At 36.6% G+C, this 25457-nt stretch overlaps 1 protein-coding gene across 1 annotated transcript in view; it reads right to left on the bottom strand.

The window, feature by feature from the left end:
* Positions 1–10314, bottom strand: part of GCSAML (germinal center associated signaling and motility like) — a 48461-nt gene extending 38147 nt beyond the window's left edge. The window contains exon 1 of the mRNA XM_065934876.1: positions 10271–10314. Within this exon, the coding sequence (XP_065790948.1) occupies positions 10271–10299 (29 nt within the window). The 5' untranslated portion in view covers positions 10300–10314. The remainder of the gene's footprint in view (positions 1–10270) is intronic.
* Positions 10315–25457: the final 15143 nt, after the last annotated feature.

The following is a 25457-nucleotide window of genomic DNA, read 5'->3' as shown; positions in this document are numbered from 1 at the left end:
AAGGCAGATACACTCACTCTAATAAATATAGATCTCAAAGATATTGATGAGTATAGAAGAAAACAGACTAAGTTGATACTAAGTTATTGTTTGCATCTATTAACATTTCAAAGACTCAGATCCAAACACTCTAAGACTACAGATGAAACAAATTAAAATTAGTACTTATGGGAAGAGGAGTGAGACTGGGAATTAGGGAGGAAGGAGAAAACATAATGAGAATGGTCTTATATAGATGACTCAGTGGTAAAGACTCTGCCTGTCAATGTAGGAAATGTGGGTTTGATTATCAAGTTGGGAAGATTCCCTGGAAAAGGAAGGGCAACTAACTCCAATATTCTTGCCTGGGAAATCTCAAGGACAGAGGAGACTGGCGGGCTACAGTCCACGAAGTCACAAAAGAGTCAGACACCGCTTAGTGACTAAACAACAAGATACCACTCCTTAGTCTTCCTGTTAGTGGTGATTCCTTTGGTCCTTTTGCTGCTTTTAAAGCACCTGCCACTTTATTAGAACCTAGATGAAAATAATAATGCAAAATACTTTTCAATGGTCACAAAGAGTAGTTTGTTTTGAAAATCTTTAACACATTCTTTCTACTTTTTGGAAAGCAGAAAATCACCACTAAGAGTCATCAAATTCTACACTTAATTATTAACTAATGAGAATAAAAAGAAAAAAACCACATGATCATCTACACATGAAAAATTCATCTGCTTCAAAGTCATGTACTTCAGTCTCTGATGCCTGGCTAAGCACTTGACACTGAACACAATTTTAAAAGTAAGGGCATAATGATGAGATGGTAAATAAATTTCTTCTTAAGGTACATCTTCCTTTTCTTTAGTCAATTTACTACCTCCCCCTTCTGAATACAGAGGCAATACTAAAGCCTTATTCTCTGGGAAATATCCAAGCTCTTAATTTGGTTACTTTAGCCCAGAGCAGGAATGTAAGAATTCTTCATAAACAATTATGGAGATCTGATTATAAAATTCTGTCCAAAATGTAAGTTCTAAATCCATATTGCCTGAGGAAATATGGGCTGTGTCTAATTCCACCAGAGGAAATATAGATTTTCTGTTATTGAATTTTCCTTTAAACTATCATCTTTGAAAGGCTGAGTCATACAGAGATCATAAAATATTTAAGATGATCAAGAACAATAAAGCTATTAATCTATAATTTTAAAGTTTCCATGCACTATTCCGAAATTTCATTATTTTTAGTCAATAAAAGCTTGTTTGCATGCTGTGTATATATATAGATACAAATTTGAAGTAGATAGATGATGGAGAGAAGAAAAAGTCTTCCCCTAATTTCTTTAGGTCTCTAGCTGGGCCTAAAAATTAAACTGACATGAGGCAAACTAACAGGAGAAAAACGTACAAATTTTATCGAATTTTTCATGCATATGAGAGCCTTCACTTGAGAAAGAAGACCAGAAGTGACCAGGAAAGGAAGCTTGTATATCTTTAAGACAAAGACGCAACAAGCTTGGAAGGCATTGACAAGGCAGAGGGATTGATCTAGAGCTAATAAAGGTGTAACAAGTTTTGTTAGCATAGCTTTCTTGACCCTAAATTCTGGTGACAGGAATGTCTCTCTTCTTCTTGGAACAAGGAGAGCACCTTTCACATAAGGGATTCATCTCCTGCTTTCAGGGAAGAAAGGCAAGTTTTGGGAAATCAGAATAACCATCCTGCTTCTGCTGTCCTTGAATTCCTTCAGCTTGAGATAGTCAATACACCAAGACACCATATTTTAGGGCAGTACATCCTGAACCCTATCATTGGATAGATAGAGAGAAGATTCACACTTTCTAAATATAATGTGTGTCAGCTATAGATTTCCAGAAGGAAACAGTTCTTATTATGTATTTAATGCTGAACTCAGTAGACAAGCAACAGGCAGAGGGCTTCATGTCATCCCCTCACACTCCTCTGAGAACCACCGGCAGGCTTCCCACCTTCCATATTCCAGAAGGCCCAAGTACCCTCTTCTTGAAAAGAAGAGAAGTCTTATAGAAAACCTCTCAAGTAATCAAACAAAGATTGTGGCCTTTGGAGTCTTGCTGGCTACATGTTTGATGACTTAAACCACCCCTTCTAACTGAGAAGCTGAAACCCTTGCACCCTTAATTTCAAAACATATCAAAATGGGGATAACAATATCTCCTTTGTGGTATCATTGTGATGATTTAGCCCAACTATACAATATTTTGGCACTTGTTCGGTTGCTTGATAAAGGTTATCTCCCTTCTCCCTCAATGCCATTGCATTAGAGTGTCTGAGAGTGAAGTCTGGAAAATCTTTGGTACAGGTCTAATGGCTCTTTCATTCCGTGAAAATGGGGTAACGGCTGTTTGGAGAATAAAACATGTTATCACAGACAAAGGAAAGAGGGAGAGCTAAGTCTGATTCTTATCATTTCTGTTTCCTCTTTCTGGCAGATTTGATGGGGATTTATTTGACAGTTACAGGAGGAAGTTGGGAAGTACCACCTAGCCTAATATTCATCACTGCTCTCCTTGTTTCTGTGTCTCCTTCATCTCCAAATATGTGCAGCATATCTCAAGAGTCTCTAATAATGGAGAGGTCCTCGGGAGAGGCCAGGAAGAGACTGATGTGTCATTCGGGGGAATAACTTTTTCCTTCTCTCATACCCCATTTGTGATCTAAATGACTGACAAACACCAAAATGAAGTGCATTTACTTTCACCAAACCTCTTTTTTTCCATTTTGGTTGTTCCTGCTGAATTTCAGCTCTTCATTTCCTTTTAATTCATGTATTTTTTAGAGCTTCTTAACTTTGTCCATTTTTCTCCATTTCACCTTACACACTAAGGACAGACAGTTCTCTTAACATATAAGCCACATTACATCTTTCTCCATTCACAAATGTTCATTGCATTATCACTTCTTGGATGCCTTTGAAGACTTTTTATCATCAAATGACAAATCTCATTTTCAAATCCTTCTCCTATTGGGATTATCCTTGAACAATATGCTCTAATATTTGACAATTGTACTTCCTGAAACACCACATACTTCAAACTCTTATACATTTTCACACATTGTCCCTTTAGTTTATAGTCTTTTCCATTTTGTTCAGCCTGCCTAACATTTACAGAACAATCCAAGCTGCAATTCTTCAAAACATGCCCTACGTCCCTGCCAGTCCAAATCAGAATTCCATTCATCTCTTCCTCTTGTTCCTATTGCACACTATTTGGGCTTCTATGAAGAATATATTAACATCTGCCCTTTCTGAAAAAAAAAAGAAGTTGTTGTGGTATAGTGGAAATGACACATGACTTGACATCAGAAATTACTGATATATCCTGGTAATCATTTCACAACATATACATGTTAGTTAAGTCAACATTTGTACACTGTAGTTTCATCATTTTGTAGCAGAAGTGACCTTGAAAAGTTTTTATATCTCTCAGCTATATAATTTCTAATTTTTTAAAGGACAGAACAGCTATTAAGTACAGTATTTGTTCAAGGGGCTTATTAACTTTTTAGTCGGCACCCACTGTAATCCCTACTCTATGTTATTATTTTTTTAAGGCCAAGAGTGCTATCACATATAGGCTTCCCATAAATTCTGACTGACCTTAAAAGAGGGAAGCATTTTTCATCATGGCATATGTGAATTCAACTCTTTGAGCACAAGTGTTTCATTTTACCTTCATCACCACAGAAGATACACCAATGGCCAACAGCTGCCTGGAAATGTTCACCATCACTAGTTATCAGTGAAGTGCAGATCAAAATCACATTGAGTTATATCATCTCACACCTATTAAAATGGCGTGGCTGTTATCAAAAATATATTGCGTGTGTGTGTTGTTTTATATCTGAGTCATGTCTGACTCTTTATGACCCCATGGACTATAGCCCTCCAGGCTCCTCAGTCTGTGGGGATTCTCCAGGCAAGAATACTGGAGTAGGCTGCCATGCCCTCCTCCAGGGGATCTTGCCAATCCTGGGATCAAACCAGGTCTCCCGCAATGCAGGCAGATTCTTTACCCTCTGAGCCACCAGGGAAGCCCAAAAATATTGGAGTGGATAGCCTATCCTTTCTCCAGCTGATCGTCCCGACTCAGGAATTGAACCGGGGTCTCCTGCATTACAGGTGGATTTGTTACCAACTGAGTTACCAGGGAATCCGATATATATATCTGCAGATATTGGCAATGGTGTGGAGAAATTGGTAGGTAGGCAAATTATGCAAGCACTATGGAAAACGGTATGATGACTTCTCAAAAAAATTAAAAACAAAATATTTCTGTGATTTTGCTTCTGAGTATATGTCCAAAGAAATCAAAATCCAATTAATCACAAAAGCAAGTTGAAATAAATATATAAGGATATTAAAAAAAAAAAGAAATCAACATCAGGGTCTCAAAGAGATGTCTGCCTTCCCATGTTTACTGCAGCATTATTCACAATAAATAAGCTATGGAAACGAAACAAATGCCCATTCACAGATGAATAAAGAAAATGTGGCATGTAGCATATACATACTATCTAAAATCATTTAGCCATAAAAAGAAAGTATTTTACCTTTTACAACAACATGGATGAATATTGAGTATATTATGCTTAAGTAAAATAATCCAGTCACAGAACAAATACTGCATGACTTCAATTATATGTGAAACTGAAAATAACTGTAGCATGGAAGCATATACACGACCATATGTAAAATAGATAGCAAATGGAAATTTGCTTTATGACTCAAGGCTCTAACTGGGGATCAGTAACAACCTAGAGAGGTGGGAAAGGCTAGGAGGTGGGAGAGTGGTTCAAGGAGGGGGCATATGTATACCTATGGCTACATCATGTATGGCAGAAATCAAACCAATATTGTAAAACATTATTCTTCAATGAAAACCAAGTAAGTTTTAAATTTTTTTAAAAAGGAAAATAGTTGAACTCATAGAAGCATAAAGTAGAGTGGTTGTTGCAAAGGACTGGGGAGAAAGGGAAAGAGGGAATTGCTGCTCAATAATATCATGTTTCTGTTATACCATATAAACTAGTTCCAGAATATGCAGCACAACATAGTGCCTATAGTTAATAATAAGTTATTGTGCATTTTAAAATATATTAAGATCTCATGTTAAGTGTTCTTAACTCAGACACAAAATACACACACACACACAAAACAAGGAAACTGGAGGTGATGGTTCAGTCAGTTCAGTCACTCAGTTGTGTTCGACTTTTTGTGACCCATGGACTGCAGAACGCCAGGCCTTCCTGTCCATTACTAACTCCTGGAGCTTGCTCAGATTCTTGTCCATTGAGTCAGTGATGCCATCCAGCCATCTCATCCTCTGTTGTCCCCTTCTTCTCCTGCCTTCAGTCTTTTTCAACATCAGGGTCTTTTCAAATGAGTCAGTTCTTTTCATTATTTGGGCAAAGTATTGGAGTTTCAGCTTCAGCATCAGTCCTTCCAGTCAATCAATATTCAGGACTGATTTCCTTTAGGATTGACTTGTTGGATCTCCTTGCAGTCCAAGGGACTGTCAAGAGTCTTCTCCAACACCACAGTTCAAAAGCATCGATTCTTTGATGCTCAGCCTTCTTTATGGTCCAACTCTCACATCCATAAGTGACTAGTGGAAAAACCTTAGCTTGGCAAGGTAATGTCTCTTCTTCTTAATATGCTGTCTACGTTGTTCATAATTTTTCTTCCAAGGGGCAAACGTCTTTTAATTTCATGGCTACAGTCACCATCTGCAGTGTTTTTGGAGCCCAAAAACCTAGTCTTTCACTGTTTCCCTTGTTTCCCATCAGTTTGCCATGAAGTGATGGGACCAGATGCCATGATCTTAGTTTTTTGAGTGTTGAGTTTTAAGCCAGCTTTTTCACTCTCCTCTATTTCACTCTTAATTATCTCCACTAATTAAGATATTAGTACCTTAACTGTGGTGATGATATCACAGAAGTGTAAATATGTATCAATTTAAAAATACATACTTTAAATATATGAATTTTGCATACCAACTATATCTCAATAGCACTTAGAGAAAAAAAGCCCAGGACAAGCAGTTGTAAAATATGAAGTGACCAAGTGGTGACCCTATTAATCTCATGTCCCCTGCTCTCCTCATCCCATTACACACCAAAATCTGACTCTCCTCAGGGCCTTTACACATGGTCTCTCTGTCTGGAAGCTAATCCCACAGATTTTTGCCTAATCTGCTTATTCCCAGTTACCCATGCCTCTCTAATATTAGTGCTCCATGACATCATACTGCTCCCTTTGCTATATTTCATTCATAGTGCTTATAACTCCCTGAAGTACACGATTTATAAAATTGTAACCCATTTCTCCTGCTAGAACAAGTTCCATGAGGTAGAATTTTTTTCCGTCTTGTTCTCAATCATAACTGCAGTGCATTGAATGGGGTTCGTTGTGAATTAAATAATTTCTACAAGTAATTCACTGAGGCAAAATGCACTGTAACTCAAGAATCTGAAAATAAAGTTGACTTCAGTACTAATGGAATTAAATAGCAGGTATCATTCATTAATCAGCTACTATGTTTCTGCTAAAAAGAGTTGAACACAACTGAGAGACTAAACTGAACTGATGTTCCTGCTAACACATATGAAAAGTGAAAGTGAAAGTTGGTCAGTTGTGTCCAACTCTTTGAGACCCCATGAACTGTACAGTCCATGGAATTGTCCAGGAAAGAATAATGGAGTAGGTAGCTTTTCACTTCTCCATGGTATCTCCCCAGCCCAGGGATTGAACCCAGGTCTCCTGCTTGCAGGCAGATTCTTTACCAGCTGATCCACAAGGGAAATCCAAGAATACCAGAGTGGGTAGCCTATACCTTCTCCAGGGGACCTTCCCCACCCAGGAATCGAAACTGGAGTTTCCTGCATTGCAGGTGGATTCTTTACCAACTGAGCTATCAGGGAAGTCCACTAACACATATACATTGTTTCCTTTTATCATCACAACTAAATCTAAGATCTGGCAATATTATTACCCTCACAGTGGACATACAGTTATGCAATCATAGAAATCAAGCAGCTTATTCAGGATCACAAGAAAAACAGGACAATTATCAAATATAAGCTTAATCTAGCTTCATGATTTCTCAGGTGAATTATTTATTAGAAATTATTCATTTCTCCTTTATCTAGTTGTATGAACTGCAAACAGTGCTGCTAACCTGCCTTTTGAAGTTCACCAAGGCAAAGAGTACTCTAGAGAGAAATTACCCATATTTTACTTACTGGAAATAAAATTACCTCCCATCACCAGTTAATAAATGTATTCAAAAACCCAACTCTTTTATACTTAATATTGTATTTTTCCAATGAAACCATACCTAAGGATAAAAATAACCACTTAGTATGGAAAATAGTATGAGATAATCTTATTAACTTCTTAATGGTGTATAGAGCAGAGAGCAAGCTTGAGATAATTATTAGTCTGTACTATCAATGCAAGTTGAATACTTCACTCAGTCCTGTGAGTTCCTTGAATGCTAGAGAATCTGGTTGCCTTGAAGTTTGTGGGCATGCAGGAGGGCCTAGATGCCTCTTACTGGATGCCTCTTAAGGATGCCTCTTACTGTGGAGGCATCATTCACAGATGACAACCATGAGAAATCCTAAGATAACATGTCTACTTCCTCTTCACATCTTCCTGAACTTTAAAATAGATCTGAAATCTAGCTGATAGGTTTCTCCAGAAGGTGGGAATAGGATCCTAAGCAGAGAGCAGTGGCTAAAGGGTAGAATATATATGTGTGTGTTAGTTGCTCAGTTGTGTCTGACTCTGCCATCCCATGAAAAGTAGAATAAGAAGGGGTTTTTGCAGTGGTGAGGGTAAGCAAACCAAGACACTTTCATCTCTCCGAGTCTAACTGGCTTCGTTTACAACATGGTTGAACTGAATCAGCATCCTCATGATGCTTTCATGTTTGTAAAGTAAGCACAATTCATGGCTGTTTTGAAAGAGACCACCAACCCTATCAGAACACGGTAACAGATAAGGTTGGATATTTTAAAAATCAATACAGATAGGAAGACAGCTAAAAATGGAAAGCCGCTTTAAGTCTCAGTAATCTGAAGAGGACAATTTTAACCTCTGCTTTTCTCCAATGAGCGCACATGCTTCTTCACACTAGCCAGAAAACATTTATTGAGAGCCTTTTTTCTGCAGATCATTAGCAAGAATTTCAGGGATTTTCAGAGTTTAATGCATTTCAGAGAATGCATTATCTAAAAGTCTTACACCCATATAACCATGACAGAACACGATGCGTTTAGAATCATCAGTGTGTATGAACCATTTACAAGTCATTGAATAGTGAAAGAATAATTTCTGGTAAAGATCAGGAAGATGTAATATCTTGCCACAGCACTGTAGAGGGAATGTTATATTTTGACAAATAAAAAATGGTTGAAAATGAACCTTGGGGCAAGAATTCTGACAGCCAAGGCACACTTGAACTCAAATTGGCCAAGAGACCAGATTGACAAAATCCATGCAACGTATTTATGACAGAAAGGGGGAAAAAGGTACATTTAACTAACTAAGTACACATTCTTTATATTTCTATTTTGCTCTACATCCTAGACAGTTATAGGGGCTGTAAAGATATATTCAAAGTGAAAATTGCCTTGGAGAGACTCCATTAGTAAGTAGAAAGTACTTAATTAGAGGCTGGTTGCTAAGCAAGACCATGAGGCAATGCCCAAAGGGAGAAGAGAACAAGGAGGGAGTGATTAAAACAATATATAGTACTTTAAATTCTAAAACAAATGTTCCACAGTTTAGATGTTAGCTAGTGGGAAGCGGATATACTCATTGGAACACAGGAGCAATATGTTGAGTGCCGCAAGGCCAGATCAATCTACCTGTATTACAGATCACATCCAAATGGCCAACAAGAGCACTTTGGAAAAGACCCTGATGCTGGGGGAAAATTGAAGGCAAGAGGAAAATGGGGCAACAGAGGATGAGATGGTTGGATGGCTCATCGACTCAATGGATGTGAGTCTGAGCAAACTCTGGGAGACAGTGAAGGACAGGGAAGCCTGGCATGCTTCAGTGCATGGTGTCACAAAGAGTAGACACAACTTAGAGACTGAACAACAACAATCATTAACTATCAGAGAAATACAAATCAATCAAAACCATATGAGATATCACCTCATTAGTATGACTACTATCAAGAAAAACAAGAGAAAAAAGAAAAGACAACCTTTATCCACTGACCCGTTGCTCAATACTTAGGTTACTTTTATGTCTTGGCTGTTGTGGATAATGTTACAACAAACATAGGAGGATCCTGGTTTCATTTCTTTTGCATATGTACCCAGAAGCAAAAATGCTAGATCATATGATAGTTACACTTTTTAATTATTTAAATTATTTTCCACAGTGACTGAACCACCAACAGTATACAGGTCTTTCTTTTTCTCTACACCTTTGCCAACCCTTGATATATCTTGTTTGGAAACAATCTAAGACCACAGATGAATGGATAAAAAAGACATGTCTTGTAAAGCAAGTATATTCCAATAAAGAATAAAATAAAAGTCATTCCAACAATAACAAAAAGAAGTGTGTCTATATATCTTAGGCAAAGAAAAAATTATTTACCTATGAGAAAGAAGGAAGTGTTTGATGAGGATAGGGATAAAAATCACCCACAAAAGGCACTACTTAAGTTAAAAACACCTGAGTGAATTGTTTTACTTCAACAATTTGTAGAACCTGAGTGTTTATTTTCACTCTGATCCCATGAAGTCAATGAATGGCAAGATAAGCCCTCTACCTAGATGAAGAAAAAGATGTAGGAAGATTCAAGTGATCACAGACCCAGGTTGCTGGATAAAAGACAGGATGCACAGTTAAATTTGAATTTCAGATAAACAACAACTTTTTCAGTTTAAGTATGACCCAGCACATGACCTGTGCAACAGTGCTTCAGATATTGCAAGAGGGATACTTACACTGAAAAAAAAAAAAAAATCCATGTGTTTCTGTGAAATTCAGATCTGACTGGCATCTTGTATTTTTATTTTCTAAATCTGGCAACCTACCACAATTCCAAAGTAGGACAAGAGAAAGTGGATTGGGAGCTTCCTGTGTGTTCTTAGGAGATGCTGTTTGTAAGTTCAACCTTCTTAAAGCACAACTGATCCACCATTCCAAATGAACACACCCCACCTCCCTCTTCCTGTCTCTTCTCTCAAGAAGGGCTGTGCCCAGAGTCAGGACTTACCTGATTTCTCTCATGAGATTATTTCCCATTCTCTCACTGTGACTCTGTTTCTCAGATCCTGAGTTTAATTCCACTTGGGGTGTCTTGACCAAAGTTTAACAGTGGCCACAAAACGGGACAGGATGTTACATCTGACCACTGATTCATGCTTTCACCAATGACAAGTTGCCAGAGGATGGGCATAGGCATGGTAGAGAAGGCAGGGGAGGGGAAAAGGAAGAGATGTTAGTGTGAGTGTGAGTGTGAGTGTGTGTGTGTGTGTGTGTGTGGAGTGTGGAAAAATCAGGCTGAAACATGAGAGAATAAATCTAACACTCTGGGTTCATTTTGCTTTCAAGAAAATTTCAGGATTTCAGATAGGACAGGGACTATTCCTATTTCTCAGAAATTTGAGATTTCAAGACTCTCAATATTTTGTCCTCTTCCAAACACACAAAAAGAAACCCTCCTATAAGGAAAAGAAATAAAGTTAAAACCAGAACAAATGTCTGTTTGTTCTTCCATTTATGAAAATCAAATCAAATGTAAATGCCTTTCCTTAGTGGTCTGAAACTTCAGAAGACAAGACTACAGAGAAAGAGTAAGAGAAATAGAAGAGTCTGGACATTATTCAAGGTAAGTAAAAAAGAAATTTTTCTTCCTGTTGTTTTTTCAAGACTAACGTTACAAGGAGGAAGGTGACAGGGCCTAACATACAATCTCCACCATCTGGTCCCCCACTTCCTCCCCTACACCGCCCATCAGAGCCACAGAGCGCAAGCTGGCCACAGTGATAATTTCAAGGCAGGCAATAAGCTGACTGCTGACTCTGAGCCATTGTTGCTGGGAGAGTGAAATAGCTTTTTTGTTATAGTTCTCACGCAAAAGAGGAGAGAACAAGTAGCCACTTTTCTTCAGTTCTCATCCAACATGAAACTGATCTGCTGAATTCAGAAACTATACACTCATATGTTCCAATTCTCTTTTTCCGAATACCAGGACTGAGGATGTTTTAACTTAGCCATTGGCAGAGCTCAGGAAGTATCAGGCCTTGTGTGTGTGTGCAAAGTCGCTTCAGTTGTGTCTGATTCTTTGTGACCCTGTGGACTATAGCCCATCAGGCTTCTCTGTCCATGGGATTCTCCAGGCAAGAATACTGGAGTGGGTTGCCATTTCCTCCTCCAGGGAATCTTCCCAATCCTGGGATCGAGCCCATGTCTCCTGTGGCTCCTGCATTGCAGGCAGATCCTGCGTTGAGTCACTGGGAAAGCCCAAATTCTGGTTCAGAAATTTCTAAATTCTAGTTTATGTTTCAGTCACAATTGTGAGAAAAATACATCTGCAACAAGATTGCCACACATCCCATTCTGGGTTTATGGCTTACCCAACTCGTATTTGAGAACCTGTGTACTAAAGCCCTGCTTCCCAAACTTTCAAATCTATAACAATCATCTGATGATCTTGTAAATGCAGATTCTGATTGTCAAGCTGGGGTCAACAATCTGCCTTTCTAACAAACTCTTGGGTAGATGCCACTCCTGCTGATCCTTTAAGGAACACAGTGCTAGACGAGGGATTCTCAAAGCATGATTCCAAACCAAGAACATCCATTTCACCTGAGAACTTGTTAGAGATACAAATTCTCGGGCCCCAGCTCACACCTGCTGAATCAGAGACTCTTGGGATGTCTTCCTCCTATTGCCTGCTGAGATTTGAGAACCAGTGCCATGGACTCATCAGTCCCTAAATGCTTACGTAGGTCCCCATTGGGAGCCAGACACTCAGTGATGGAGATGTAGTAACACCCAAGGTCTCCAATTTCTTCAGCCTCTTTAGGGTCCCCTCTGCTCACACTAGCATGAGATGGTCAGGAAAAAGACAAGGATTTAAAGGGTAAAGAATCCACCTGTAATGCAGGAGACACAGGAGATGCAGGTTCAATTGCTAGGTCAGAAGATCTCCTGAAGGGGGAAATGGCAACCCACTCTAGAATACTTGCTTGAAAAATCCTATGGATAGAGGAGCCTGGTGGGCTACAGTCCATAGTGTTACAAAGAGTCAGATATGACTGACTGATTAACACTCTTAATTCTACTACTGAAGGCTAGCCAATGAGCCTCCTGCACCTGACATTCTTCACCTGTGAAATAGATAGTATATAAGTGAAAGTGGATTTTAGTGTAAAATATTCTGTAATGATGGTGGCTATGACTGTTGAATGAGCTGACATGCATGCTATAAGAAATTTCAAAAAAAAAAAAAAAAGAAATTTCATTTAGTAGTCTCAGTGCTGTGTAGAAAAATAAGATACTAGCCTTCAAAGCCAATATCTCAAATTATACACTTGATGTGGGTCATTTTTATTTTTTAGAAGAATCCACCCTGTCAATATTCTCCATGTGGTTGCTCTCTCTACTTCATCTCTTCTCTATCAACAACTTCGGTTTTCATTTATTTGGAAGGTGCACAAAATGCATTCTATTTACTCTTATAGTCAGAACTATCATCTCACTTTGTACTTTTAAAGTCAGATATTTGATAACATGGGTTTTTCTTATCATTGTTATTATATACTTGGCATAGAAAATCTAGAAAGTACAAATAAGAAAAAATGAAAACATTTAAATAACCCAGAATCCTATTACCCAGAAATAATTTCTATGTATTTTAATGTATATTTATAGTCTTTGCTCTGTGAATACATATATGCACCCCTTGGGTTAAAAAAATTTCCAAAAGCAGGTCTTCCTTTGCACATGTCTTTCTATGCCTTTAAATAAGTTTTTCAAAGATCAGTTTCTTATTTTTTTTCTTTTTTCCAGCTTTATTGAGGGATAATTGGAATAAAACAAATCCAAATATAATTATCATATACAATTTGGTGAGTGGTTATGTGTGTGTGTGTGTATAAATTGTATAGTGCTATATTATATATAGTATAGCACTAGTGGTAAAGAACCCACCTGCCAACGCAGGAGACGTAAGAGACGATGTGGGTTTGAACCCTGAATCTGGAAGATCCCCTGGAGGAGGGCATGGCAACCCATTCCAGTATTCTTGTCTGGAGAATCCCCAGGGACAGAGGACCCTCATAGGGTCCATAAGTCCATGGGGTCGCGAAGAGTCAGACACGACTGAAGCAACTTAGCAGCCACACATATATACTCAATACCATCCCCACAATCAGGCTAATAAAAATAACCATCACCTCCAAAATTTCTTTACGTCCTTCTGGTGTTTGCATGTGGGTGGGTGTTTGCATGTGTTAACATGAGATCTACACTTTTAACAAAATTTTAAGTGTACAATACCTTTTGGTTAATTATAGGCATTATGTTATAACAGTCAACAGAGGGAAAAGGCAACCTACAGATAACCTACAAAAAAGGAAAAATATTTGCAACCTATGCATCTGATAAAAAGGTAATTTTCAAAATACATAAGGAACTCATACAACTCAATAGCAAAAATAATAATGAAAAATAAGTAGCCCGATAAAAGAATAGGCGAAGTATTTGAGTAGAAATTTCTCTGAAGATGTCTTACAGATGGCCAACAGTTATGTGAAAAGACGCTCACCATCACTACTCATTAGGGAAATGCAAATCAAAACCACAATGAGATTTCACCTCAAACCAGTTAGGATGACCATTATTATATTTTTTCTTTTTTTAATTTATTTTTTTATTGAAGGATAATTGCTTTACAGAATTTTGTTGTTTTCTATCAAACCTCAAAGTGAATCAGCTATAGGTATACATATAGACCCTCCCTTTTGAACCTCCCTCCCATCTCCCTCCCCATCCACCCCTCTAGGTTGATACAGAGCCCATGCTTGAATTTCCTGAGCCAGACAGCAAATTCCCGTTGACTATCTATTTTACATATGGTAATGTAAGCTTCCATGTTACTCTTTCCCTACATCTCACCCTCTCTTCCCCTCTCCCCATGTCCGTAAATCTATTATCTATGTCTGTTTCTCCACTGCTGCCCTGTAAATAAAATCTTCAGGGCCTTTTTTCTAGTTTCTGTATATATGCATTGCTGCTGCTGCTGCTGCTAAGTTGCTTCTGTCGTGTCCGACTCTGTGCGACCCCATAGATGGCAGCCAACCAGGCTCCCCCGTCCCTGGGATTCTCCAGGCAAGAATACTGGAGTGGGTTGCCATTTCCTTCTTCAAAGAAATATATGCATTAGAATACAATATTTATCTTTCTCTTTCTGACTCATTTCACTCTGTGTAATAGGTTCTATGTTCATTCACCTCATCAGAACTGACTCAAATGCATTCCTTTTATGGCTGAGTAATATCCCATTGTGTATATATACCACAACTTCTGTATCCAGTCACCTGTCGATAGACATATAGGTTGCTTCCATGTTCTAGCTATTGTAAATAGTGCTGCAATGAACAATGGGATACATGTGTTTTTTCAACACTGATTTCCTCAGGGTATATGCCTAGGAGTGGGATTGCTGGGTCATATGGTGGTTTTATTCCTAGTTTTTAAAGGAATCTCCATACCATCTTCCATAGTGACTGTATCAATTTGCATTCCCACCAACAGTGCAAGAGTGTTCCCTTTTCTCCACACCTCCTCCAACATTTACTGTTTGTAGACTTTTTGATGATGGCTGTTCTGACTGGTGTGAGGTGATATCTCATTGTGGTATTGATTTGCATTTCTCTAATAATGAGCGATGTTGAGCATCTTTTCACGTGTTTGCTAGCCATCTGTATGTCTTCTTTGGAGAAATGTCTCTTTAGGTCTTTTTCCCACTTTTCGACTGGGTTGTTTGTTTTTCTGGCATTAAGTTGTATGAGCTACTTGTGTATTTTGGAAATTAATCCTTTGTCAGTTGTTTCATTTGCTATTATTTTCTCCCATTCTGAGGATTTTCTTTTCACCTTGTTTATAGTTTCCTTTGCTGTGCAAAAGCTTTTAAGTTTAATAAGGTCCCACTTGTTTACTTTTATTTTTATTTCCATTACTCTAGGAGGTGGGTCATAGAGGATCTTGCTTTGATTTATGTCATCGAGTGTTCTGCTTATGTTTTCCTCGAAGAGTTTTATAGTCTCCAGTCTTACATTTAGGTCTTTAATCCATTTTGAGTTTATCTTTGTGTATGGTGTTAGGAAGTGTTCTAATTTCATTCTTTTACATGTAGCTATCCAGTTTTCCCAGCAACATTTATTGAAGATGCTGTCTTTGCCCCATTATATATTCTTGCCTCCTTTGTCAAAAATAAGGTATGCATCAGTGCATGGGTTTATTTCTGGGCTTTCTATCTTGCTCCATTGGTCTATATTTCTTTTTTTGTGCCAGTACCATACTATCTTGATGACTGTAGCTTTGTAGTATAATCTGAAATCAGGAAGGTTGATTCCTCCAGCTCCATTCTTCTTTCTCAAGACTGATTGGCTGTTCGGGGTCTTTTGTATTGCCTTTGGTAGTATAGTCATTTTCACAATATTGACTCTTCTTACCCAGGAACATGGACTATCTCTCCATCTATTTATGTCATCTTTGATTTCTTTTATCAGTATCTTATAATTTTCTGTGTAAAGTTCTTTTGTAGGATTTTGTAAGATGACTGTTATTGTATTTTCATAATATCATTACTAATGATACAAAGTACCGCATTATATAGCCATCTAATGATTGTTTTTTGGTCTTTTCTCTCTCTCTCTTTTTTTTTTTTTTTTTTTTTTTTGGTTACTTCAGTATTTCTATTATAACAATGCTACAATTAGCATTTTTTACAAATAAATCTTTACTTTGCTGATAATGTTTGTTTAAAATTTCTGATGCTAAGTGGAAATTTCCCTCCAGGAAACTAGTGGTATTTGTAACATTAAATTACATCAGTCATCTGTGTGGGAGATTTGATATCAGTTACTTCCGTAAAACTTGGAGCTAGACCAAGCATGTGAGATGAAAGAAGGTTCTTATCTGTTAACAGCTAGTCTCTGCTTATTTGTAGATAATACTGGAACCAAAATTGTTTCTTACCCAAGCCCTGGGTAAAGAAACTGACTCTCAAATCTAACTCAATTGTTATATGTTGAAGGACAGACCAATAAGATGAAAATTGACTACTGGAAAAGTTAACAGATCAACAAACCAGGTACTTGGTTTAAAATGTTTTTAATGTCGTTGCTTGACTAAATTTTTTTTTATATTTATTATATGGAAAAAAAGAAGTTATCTCAATTTTGAGGAAAGGTAAAATATGATTGTATAGGAGATCACAATATGCCACTTTGGTGTAATGAAGACATTTTATAATCAATAAATGCAGGAAAAAGCTTTCTTTGAGCTCCCCTTATCTACTTAAACACAAAGAAAGAATTTCTTCAAAGAAAGAATTCAATTGTAGTAAATCCCCTTCCTGGGAGTTTTGTCACAGGGAAGATTGAATCATCACAGGAAAGGAAATAGGAAGTCACCATCACTTTCAAACAGACATTGTCATCATCTATCATACCTCCCATTATTCTCCTAAGAATCTAAAATTCATTTGCTGTCTGGTAAGTAGTGTTTGTTCTCTCCCTTTCTCCTGTTAAGATGATATGTAAGCTCTCATATGTCACTTCTTTGGATATTCACTTTCCAAAAAATGCCCCCCATGGATATAAAATTAAAATTTAATAAATGTGCATATCTTTCCTTCTGTTAATCTCTTGTCAGTTTAATTTATAGGGCCTCGGTCAGTAAGCTTAAGTAGAGAGAGACAGATGGAAAGATTTCCTCCCTTACAGTTGCCTGACTGATGAAGATGATGATGATGATGATGACAATGATGATTTCAAGAAAGTTATAATTATCTTAACTGATCTTCATCTGAAACTTGTGGGACGTGTACCTTCATCGCCACAACATATTTTCAAACATAGAAGGAAAATTTCCCTTTTTGACATCACTTGCCTAAATATCTATATTACAGTTCAGTTCAGTTCAGTCACTCAGTCATGTCCAACTCTTTTGAGATCCCAAGGACTGCAGCACACCAGGCTTCCCTGTCCATCACCAACTCCCAGAGTTTACTCAAACTCATGTCCATTGAGTCGATGATGCCATCCAACTATCTCATCCTCTGTCATCCCCTTCTCCTCCTGACTTCAGTCTTTCCCAGCATCAGGGTCTTTTCAAATGAGTCATCTCTTCACATCAAGTGGCCAAAGTATTAGAGTTTCACCTTCAGCATCAGTCCTTCCGATGAACACCCAGGACTGATGATCGATTGGATCGCCTTGCAGTCCAAGGGACTCTCAAGAGTCTTCTCCAACACCACAGTTCAAAAGCATCAATTCTTTGGCATTCAGCTTTCTTTATAGTCCAACTCTCACATCCATACATGACCACTGGAAAAACCATAGCCTTGACTAGACGGACCTTTGTTGACAAAGTAATGTCTCTGCTTTTTAATATGTTGTCCATTTTGGTCATAACTTTTCTTCTAAGGAGTAAGTGTCTTTTAATCTCATTGCTGTAGTCACCATCTGCAGTGATTTTGGAGCTCCCCAAAATAAAGTCTGCCACTATTTCCATTGTTTCCCCATGTATTTGCCATGAAGTGATGGGACCAGATGCCATGATCTTAGTTTTCTGAATGTTGAGCTATAAATTACAACTTATGAAAAATAAATAAATAAATAAATTTTTTTTAAATTACAGCTTATGTTACAACTCAGTATTTTTCCTTCAGTGCTGCTATCCAGAAATGATCAGAAACACTGAAGGATACAAAAACCAAAGCTAACGGTGTAAGAACTTGAGGAGGTCTTGTTTACATCTCTTTTAGATTCAAGACCTAATTGAAAACATTTTCCTGAACAATGAATGATGTAATTTGGTTTAACAATCTGTGTACAGATCTATATTCTCATTCTCTCCATCCAGAATTCAAATGTTCAACCTTTCATTAGCACACTCATCATGAGTACCCTATCACTGACCGACCAGGAACTATTCCTTCAACAAATTGCATGGCACATTTTCCCTTGACATAAGGTCCTTTTGTTGTTGTTTATGGTCCTTTACCTAAAAGTTACTAAAGTCAGATTTCTTGAATGACCTGCCAGGCACTGGTACTTAAGAATTAGCAAATATTAGAAATTCTGATATTTTTACAATCAGATATTTTTACAAAGATTAGAGGTTAAGTTGCAGAAACTAATGTCATGATGGATTGACAGTTGGCAGAGAAGCAGATGGTTTGCATTGTTTAAAGTAGAAGATTAAACATATATAGTTGAGTCATCTTAATTTTAGCATTGTTTCTGAAATAACTATAAGAATCTCTATTATTCAAATGCTCTTTGAACCATGCTCAATAATAACTTAGAACATTCTTTCTTATGTATTTCTAATTGAGAGACACACCATACTGAAGACAGTTATGTGGTTTATAGGTTAAATCCCCCATACATGAAGCATTTCTCTCTCATTTTGCTTTAACTATGTCAGATGCTTTGTTAAGATTTTTCTTTTTATCAAGCTATAATTTACACATAACATGTAAATTTAAGTTGTATTGATTTGATACATTTATGTATTGAATATAAATACCACCATACTTAACACTGTTGACATAGTCAACACATTATATTACATAATTACCATTTCTTTCTTTTTTTTTTTTTTTCATGATGAGAACATCAAGATCTAGTCACTTAGCAAATTTTAGGTACGTAATGTAATGTTGTTAACTACAATCACAAGGCTGTGCATTAGGTCCCCAGTACTTATTCATCTTCCAACTTCATGGTTGTATCCTTTGGGTAACATATCCCCAACTTTCAAGGACACTAATTCTAGCCAGGAGGCTGAGAAAATTCAGACTGGCACTCCCTGCTGGCTGTGTTCCTGATCAGACCCTGAGATGAGGAAAGTCAAGTGCAGACATTTCGCTGTAGAATTTGAGCTTAACTGCTCCGGTTTGTACAATAACTGTAGTCAGTAACTACCCATAAAGGAAAAGTTATTTTTTGAAATTATTTTCTTTGCTTCCAGTATGTTTTAACCTAAAACATGTTTATAGGGTACCTTGTGGTGTGGAAGAGTGGAGAACCACCTCGTTCCCCCACCCACTCAGGCCCAGGGAGCCTCCTGGGGACATGGATGGGCTTAACCCTTGGCACCCAAAGTTTGAGGTACTCAAGAGGACCCCTCAGCTGGGAAGAGCCCAAGCTTACCCTCCTTCCCTGCCCAGGACATCTTCCAGAGCTGTGGAAAATGTGAATGAGGACTTCACTTCTGGGTAAACTCCACCTCTCCCTAAATCCCACCACATCCTGGGTTCTTCCATAACTAAGCACTGCCCTTCACAGCCAACAATTTTTCTGCCTTTTTGTTGTTTTCTTTTCTATTTTTTTTTCTCTTTTCCAGTAGAGGTTGGTTTTACCCTCCAGTAGTTGTTTCATATATAACTTTTTTATTTTTATTATTCTTTTTTTAATTTTCTAAACAATTTTTTACTCTGTTATTGTTCTCCTCCCTCTTATTTTTTAATTATATATGTATATATATAGATAGATAAATAGATAGATACACATATATGGTATTTTATATATATATACATATGTGTGTGTGTGTATATATATATATATATATATATATATATATAGAGAGAGAGAGAGAGAGAGAGAGCCTTCCCAAGTGGTTCAGTGATCAAAAAGCTACTTTCAATGTAGGAGACATGGTTTCAAATCCAGGTCCAGAAAATCCACAGGATAAGAAACGGGCAACCCACTTCAGTATGCCTGCCTGGGAAATCCCATGGACAGAGGAGCCCGGCAGGCTACCGTCCATGGGGTCACAGAGTTAGACACAACTTAGTGACTAACCAGCAACATACATACATACATACATATATATATATATATATATATATATATATACTTTTCTCTCTCTCTCTCTTTTCTATTGGAATAAAGCTTTACCCTCCAGGGATTGTTTCATCAATAATAGTATTGTTTTTTCTAATATATTAGAAATATTTTTTCCAATATATCTGTTGATTTTCTAAGTCCATTTTATTTTTATTCTTTGTTCCTGTTCTGCTCCCTTTTGGTTTTATCATTATTATTTTTTTCTTCTTTCCTTTTGGAGTTTGGTTTTATGCTACAGTGCCTGTTACAAACAAATTCATATTTTTTTCTAGCATATCTGTTAGCATTCTAAATTTATTACACTCGTTATTCTTTTTGTACTGTTCTGCCACTTTCTTTTTTTGAATTATAAAGTCTCAGAAGAAGAGGAGAAATAGTCTGTGAAAATATTTGAGAGATTATAGTTGAAAATTTCCCAAACATCTGACAGGAAATAGCTACCCAAGTACAGGGAGTACAGAGAGTCCTAAACAGGATAAATCCTAAGAGAAAGACACCAAGACACATATTAATCAAACTAACAAAAACTAAATATAAGGAGGAAAAGTAGCTATGGAAAAGCAAAACGTCATATAAAAGAACCAGAAATTCTGTAGGCCAGAAGGAAGTATCAGGGTATATTAAAAGTGATAAAAGAGAAAAACTTACAATTAAAATGACTCTACACAACAAAGATCTCACTCAGATTTGATGGAGAAATCAGAAACTTTACAGACACGCAAAAGCTGAGAGAATTCAGCACCACCAAACCATCATTACAACAAATGCTGAAAAAACTTCTCTAGGCAAGAAACACAAGAAATGAACAAGACACACAAAATCAAGCCCAGGATAATTAAGAAAATAGCAATAGGAACATACATATTGATAATGACCTCAAATGTAAATGAGTTAAATGCAAATCAAAACACACAGACTGTTTGTATGAATACAGAAATAATGATCACACACCTGCTGCATACAAGAGACCCACTTAAGACCTAAAGACACATATAGATTGAAAATGAGGGGATATAAAAAGATATTCCATGCAAATGGAAAGCGAAAGAAAGCTGGAATAAAAATGCTCATATAAAAAATAGACTTTAAAATAAAAACTGTTACAAGAGATAAAGAAGGACACTGCATAATAAAAAAGGGATCAATCCAAGAAAAAATTACAGTTATAAATATTTATACACCCATCAGAGGTGCACCTCAATACATTAGTAAAATGCTAACAACCATAAAATTGTAAACAACAGTAGCACAATAATAATAGGGGTCTTTAACACCCCACATGGACCAATGAACAGATCATCCAGGCAGAAAATTAATAAGGGAAACACAAGCCTTAAATGACATATCAAATCAGATGGACCTAATTGATATCTTCAGGACATTCCATCCATAAACAGCAAAGTACACATTTTTCTCAAGTGCACGTGGAACATTCTCCAGGATATATCTCATCTTTGGTCACAAATCCACTCTCAGTAAATGTAAGAAAATTGAAACTGTATTAAGCATCTTTTCTGAGCCACAGCACTGTGAGATTATGTATCAATTACAGGGGGGGAAGTGTAAAAAACACAAACATCGGGAGGCTAAACAATACATTTCTAAAAAAACAAGAGGTCACTGAAGAAATCAAAGTGAAAATAAAGAAAAAATACCTACTAACAAATGACAATAAAAACATAATGACTCACAACCCATGGGATGCAGGAAAATTTCTATGAGGGAAGTTTAAAGGAATACAAGCCTACTTCAAGAAATGAAAAAAACATCAAATAAACAACCTAAACTTATACCTAAAGCAAGTGGGAAAAGAAAACAAAAGCCCCAAATTTAGTAGAAGGAAAGAAATCATAAAATCAGATAAGAAATATTAATAAAAAATATTAAGAAAACAAGAACAAAGATCAATAAAACTTAAAGCTGGTTCTTTAAGAATATAAACAAAATTGACAAACAATTAGCCAGAATCATTGAGGGGAAAAAAGGAAGACTCAAATCAATAAAATTAGACACAAAAATGGATAAGTAGCAACAGACAACACAAAACTACAAAGGATCAAAAGAGACTACTATGAGCAACTAAATGCCAATTAATTTGACAGCCTTGACAAAATGAACAGACTTTTAGAAAAGTACAACCTTTCAAGATTGAGTCAGGAAGAAAGAGAAAATATAAACAGACTAATCACAAGCTGAAATCAAAACTGTGGTCAAAAATCTTCCAAAACTCAAAAGTCAAGGGCTAGATAGCTTGACAGGTGTATTCTATCAAACAATTAAACAGTTAACAACTATCCCTCTCAAGCTATTCCAAAAAATTGCAGAGGGAGGAACACTCCCAAACTCATTCTATGAGTCCACCATCACCCTGATATTAAACCTGACAAAATATCACACACACACACACAAATCACAGGCCAATATTACTGATGAACAAACATAGATGCAAAAATTCTCAACAAGAGGATGATGGGAGGTGTAAGAGAGAAGTGATATAGTATAATTATAGCTGATTTGCATTGTTGTATGGCAGAAATCAACAAACCATTGTAACTTTCCTCCAATTAAAAAAAAATTTTAAATATTCAACAAAATACTAGCAAACAGAATCCAACAACACCTTAAAAGGACCATATATCATGATCAAGTGGGGGTTTAATCCCAGGGTTGCAAGGATTCTCCAGTGTATGCAAATCAATCAATGTGATATACCATTTAAAGATGATGAAAAATAAATACCATATGAATAATCTCAAGATGAATAAAAAGCGTTTCACAAAATTCAACACCCATTTATCATAAGAATGCTCCTGAAAATGGGCATAGAAGGAACACACCTCAATATAATAAAGGGCATATACAGCAGACCCACAGCAAACATTCTCAATGGTGGAAAACTGAAAGCATTTCCTCTAACATCAAAAACAAGACAAGGGTGCCACTCTCATCACTATTAGTCAACATTGATTTGGAAGTCCTAGCCATGTTAATCACAAAGAAAAACAAATAAAAGAAATCTAGATTGAAAAAGAAGAAGTATAACTCTTACTGTTTGCAGATGGCATGATACTATATGTGGAAAACTGTAAAGCTGCCACCAGAAAATTACTAGAGCTAAGCAATGAATTCAGTAAAGTCACAGGATACCAAATTAATACACAGAAATCCCTAGCATTCCTATACCCTAACAACAAAAAGTCAGAAAAAGAAATTAATAATTTCATTCACCATTGTAATAAAAAGAATAAAATGTTTAAGAATAAACTTACCTAATGTGACTAAAGACCTGCATGTAGAAAACTGTAAGAACCTGTTGAAAGAAATCAAAGATGACACAAACAGATGGAGAAATATGCCATGTTCTTGGATTGGAAGAATCAGTCTTATAAAGTGACTATACTACCCAAAGCAATCTACAGATTCAATGTAATCTCTATCAAATTATGAGTGACATTGTTCACAGAATTAGAGTAAAAAAATTTACAACTTGTATGGAAACACAAATGACTTTGAATAGCCAAAGCAAACTTGAGAAAGAAAACTGGAGCTGGAGGAATCAACCTTCTTCAGACCATCAAGACAGTCATCAAGACAGCACAGTACTAGCACAAAACTGAAATGTGGGTCAACTGAACAAGACAGAAAGCCCAGAGGTAAACCCATGCACCTAGGCACCTTATCTTTGAAAAAAAGGTGAGAAAATACAAAGGAGAAAAAACAGCCTCTTCAATCAGTGGTGCTGGGAAAACTGGACAGCTACATGTAAAAGAATGAAAGTAGAACACTTCCTAATACCACACACAAAAATAAATAGAAAATTAATTAAAGACTTAAATGTAAGGCCCAAAGCTTTAAAACTCCTAGAGAAAAACATAGGCAGTACACTTTTTGACATAAATCAAGCAGAATCCTCTTTGACCCACCTCCTAGAGTAATGGAAATAAAAACAAAAAATAAGCAAGTGGGACTTAATTAAACTTAAATGCTTTTGCAAAGCAAAAGAAACTATAAACAAGATATAAATACCACCCTTTAATGGGAGAAAATAATAGCAAATGAAACAACTAACAAAAGGTTAGTCTCCAAAATATGCAGGCAATCCATGAAGCTCAATACCAAAGAAACAAACAACCCAATCAAAATATGGGTGGAAGACATAAACAGACATTTCTCCAAAGAAGATATATAGATGGCCAACAAACACAAGAGAAGAAGCTCAACACTGCTTGCTATTAGAAGCATGCAAATGAAAAGTACTATGAGGTATCACCTCACACTGATCAAAATGGTCATCATCAAAAAATAAATAAAAAATAAAATAACAATAAATGCTGGAGAAGATATGGAGAGAGGGGAACTCTCTTGCACATTGGTGGGAATATACATTGATACAGCCACTGTGGAGAACAGTATGAATATTTCTTTTAAAAAAATTAAGAATAAAACTAACATGTGATGGAGCAATCCCACTTCTCTGGGCACTTACCCTGAGAAAATCAAAAGATACCTATGCCTCAATATTCAATGCAGCACTATTTGCAATAACCATTACAGGCAAGCAACCTAGATGTCCATCAACAGTTGAACGGATAAAGATATGTAATATATATAATGAAATATTACTTGGCTCTTAAAAGGAAGAAATTCAGTCACTTGTAGTGATGTGGATGAGCCTAGAGTTTGTCATACAGAGTCTAGTAAGTCAGAAAGAGAAAAACAAATATCATATATTAACACATGCATAATTAATCTCTAAAATACACTGATGAATCTATTCACAGAAATAGAAATGCAGACGTAGAGAATGAATTTGTGGATATGGGGGAAATGAGAGGGTGGGACAAATTGAGAGAGTATCATTGGCATATATATATTACTAAGTATAAAATAGGTAGCAAGTGGGAAGCTTCTGTATAGCAGAGGGATCTCAACTCATTCTATGTGTTGAGATAGAGGGATAGGTTGCTTTTTGGAAGGGAGGCTCAACAGAGAGGCAATATATATAACCTTACACCTAAAATGACTAGCGAATGAAGAGCAAACAAAAAACAAATTTACTAGAAAGAAAAAAATCTTAATGATCAGAGCAGAAATCAATGAAATAGTGATGGAAAAAAGGTAACCAAGATCAATGAAACTAAAAGCAGTTTCTTTGAGGTGATAAAAATGACAAATCTTTGCCAGATCCATCAAGAAAAAAAGAAGAGAACTCAAAACTATAAAATTAGAATTGAAAAAGGAGATGTTACAACAGAAATACAAAAGACTATAAGTGATTACTACAGGCAGCCATATGCCAATAAAATGGACAAC

The sequence above is a fragment of the Muntiacus reevesi genome, chromosome 1 (assembly GCF_963930625.1).
Source record: "Muntiacus reevesi chromosome 1, mMunRee1.1, whole genome shotgun sequence".
NCBI lineage: Eukaryota > Metazoa > Chordata > Mammalia > Artiodactyla > Cervidae > Muntiacus > Muntiacus reevesi.
This window is presented reverse-complemented; position numbering and strand designations above follow the sequence as displayed.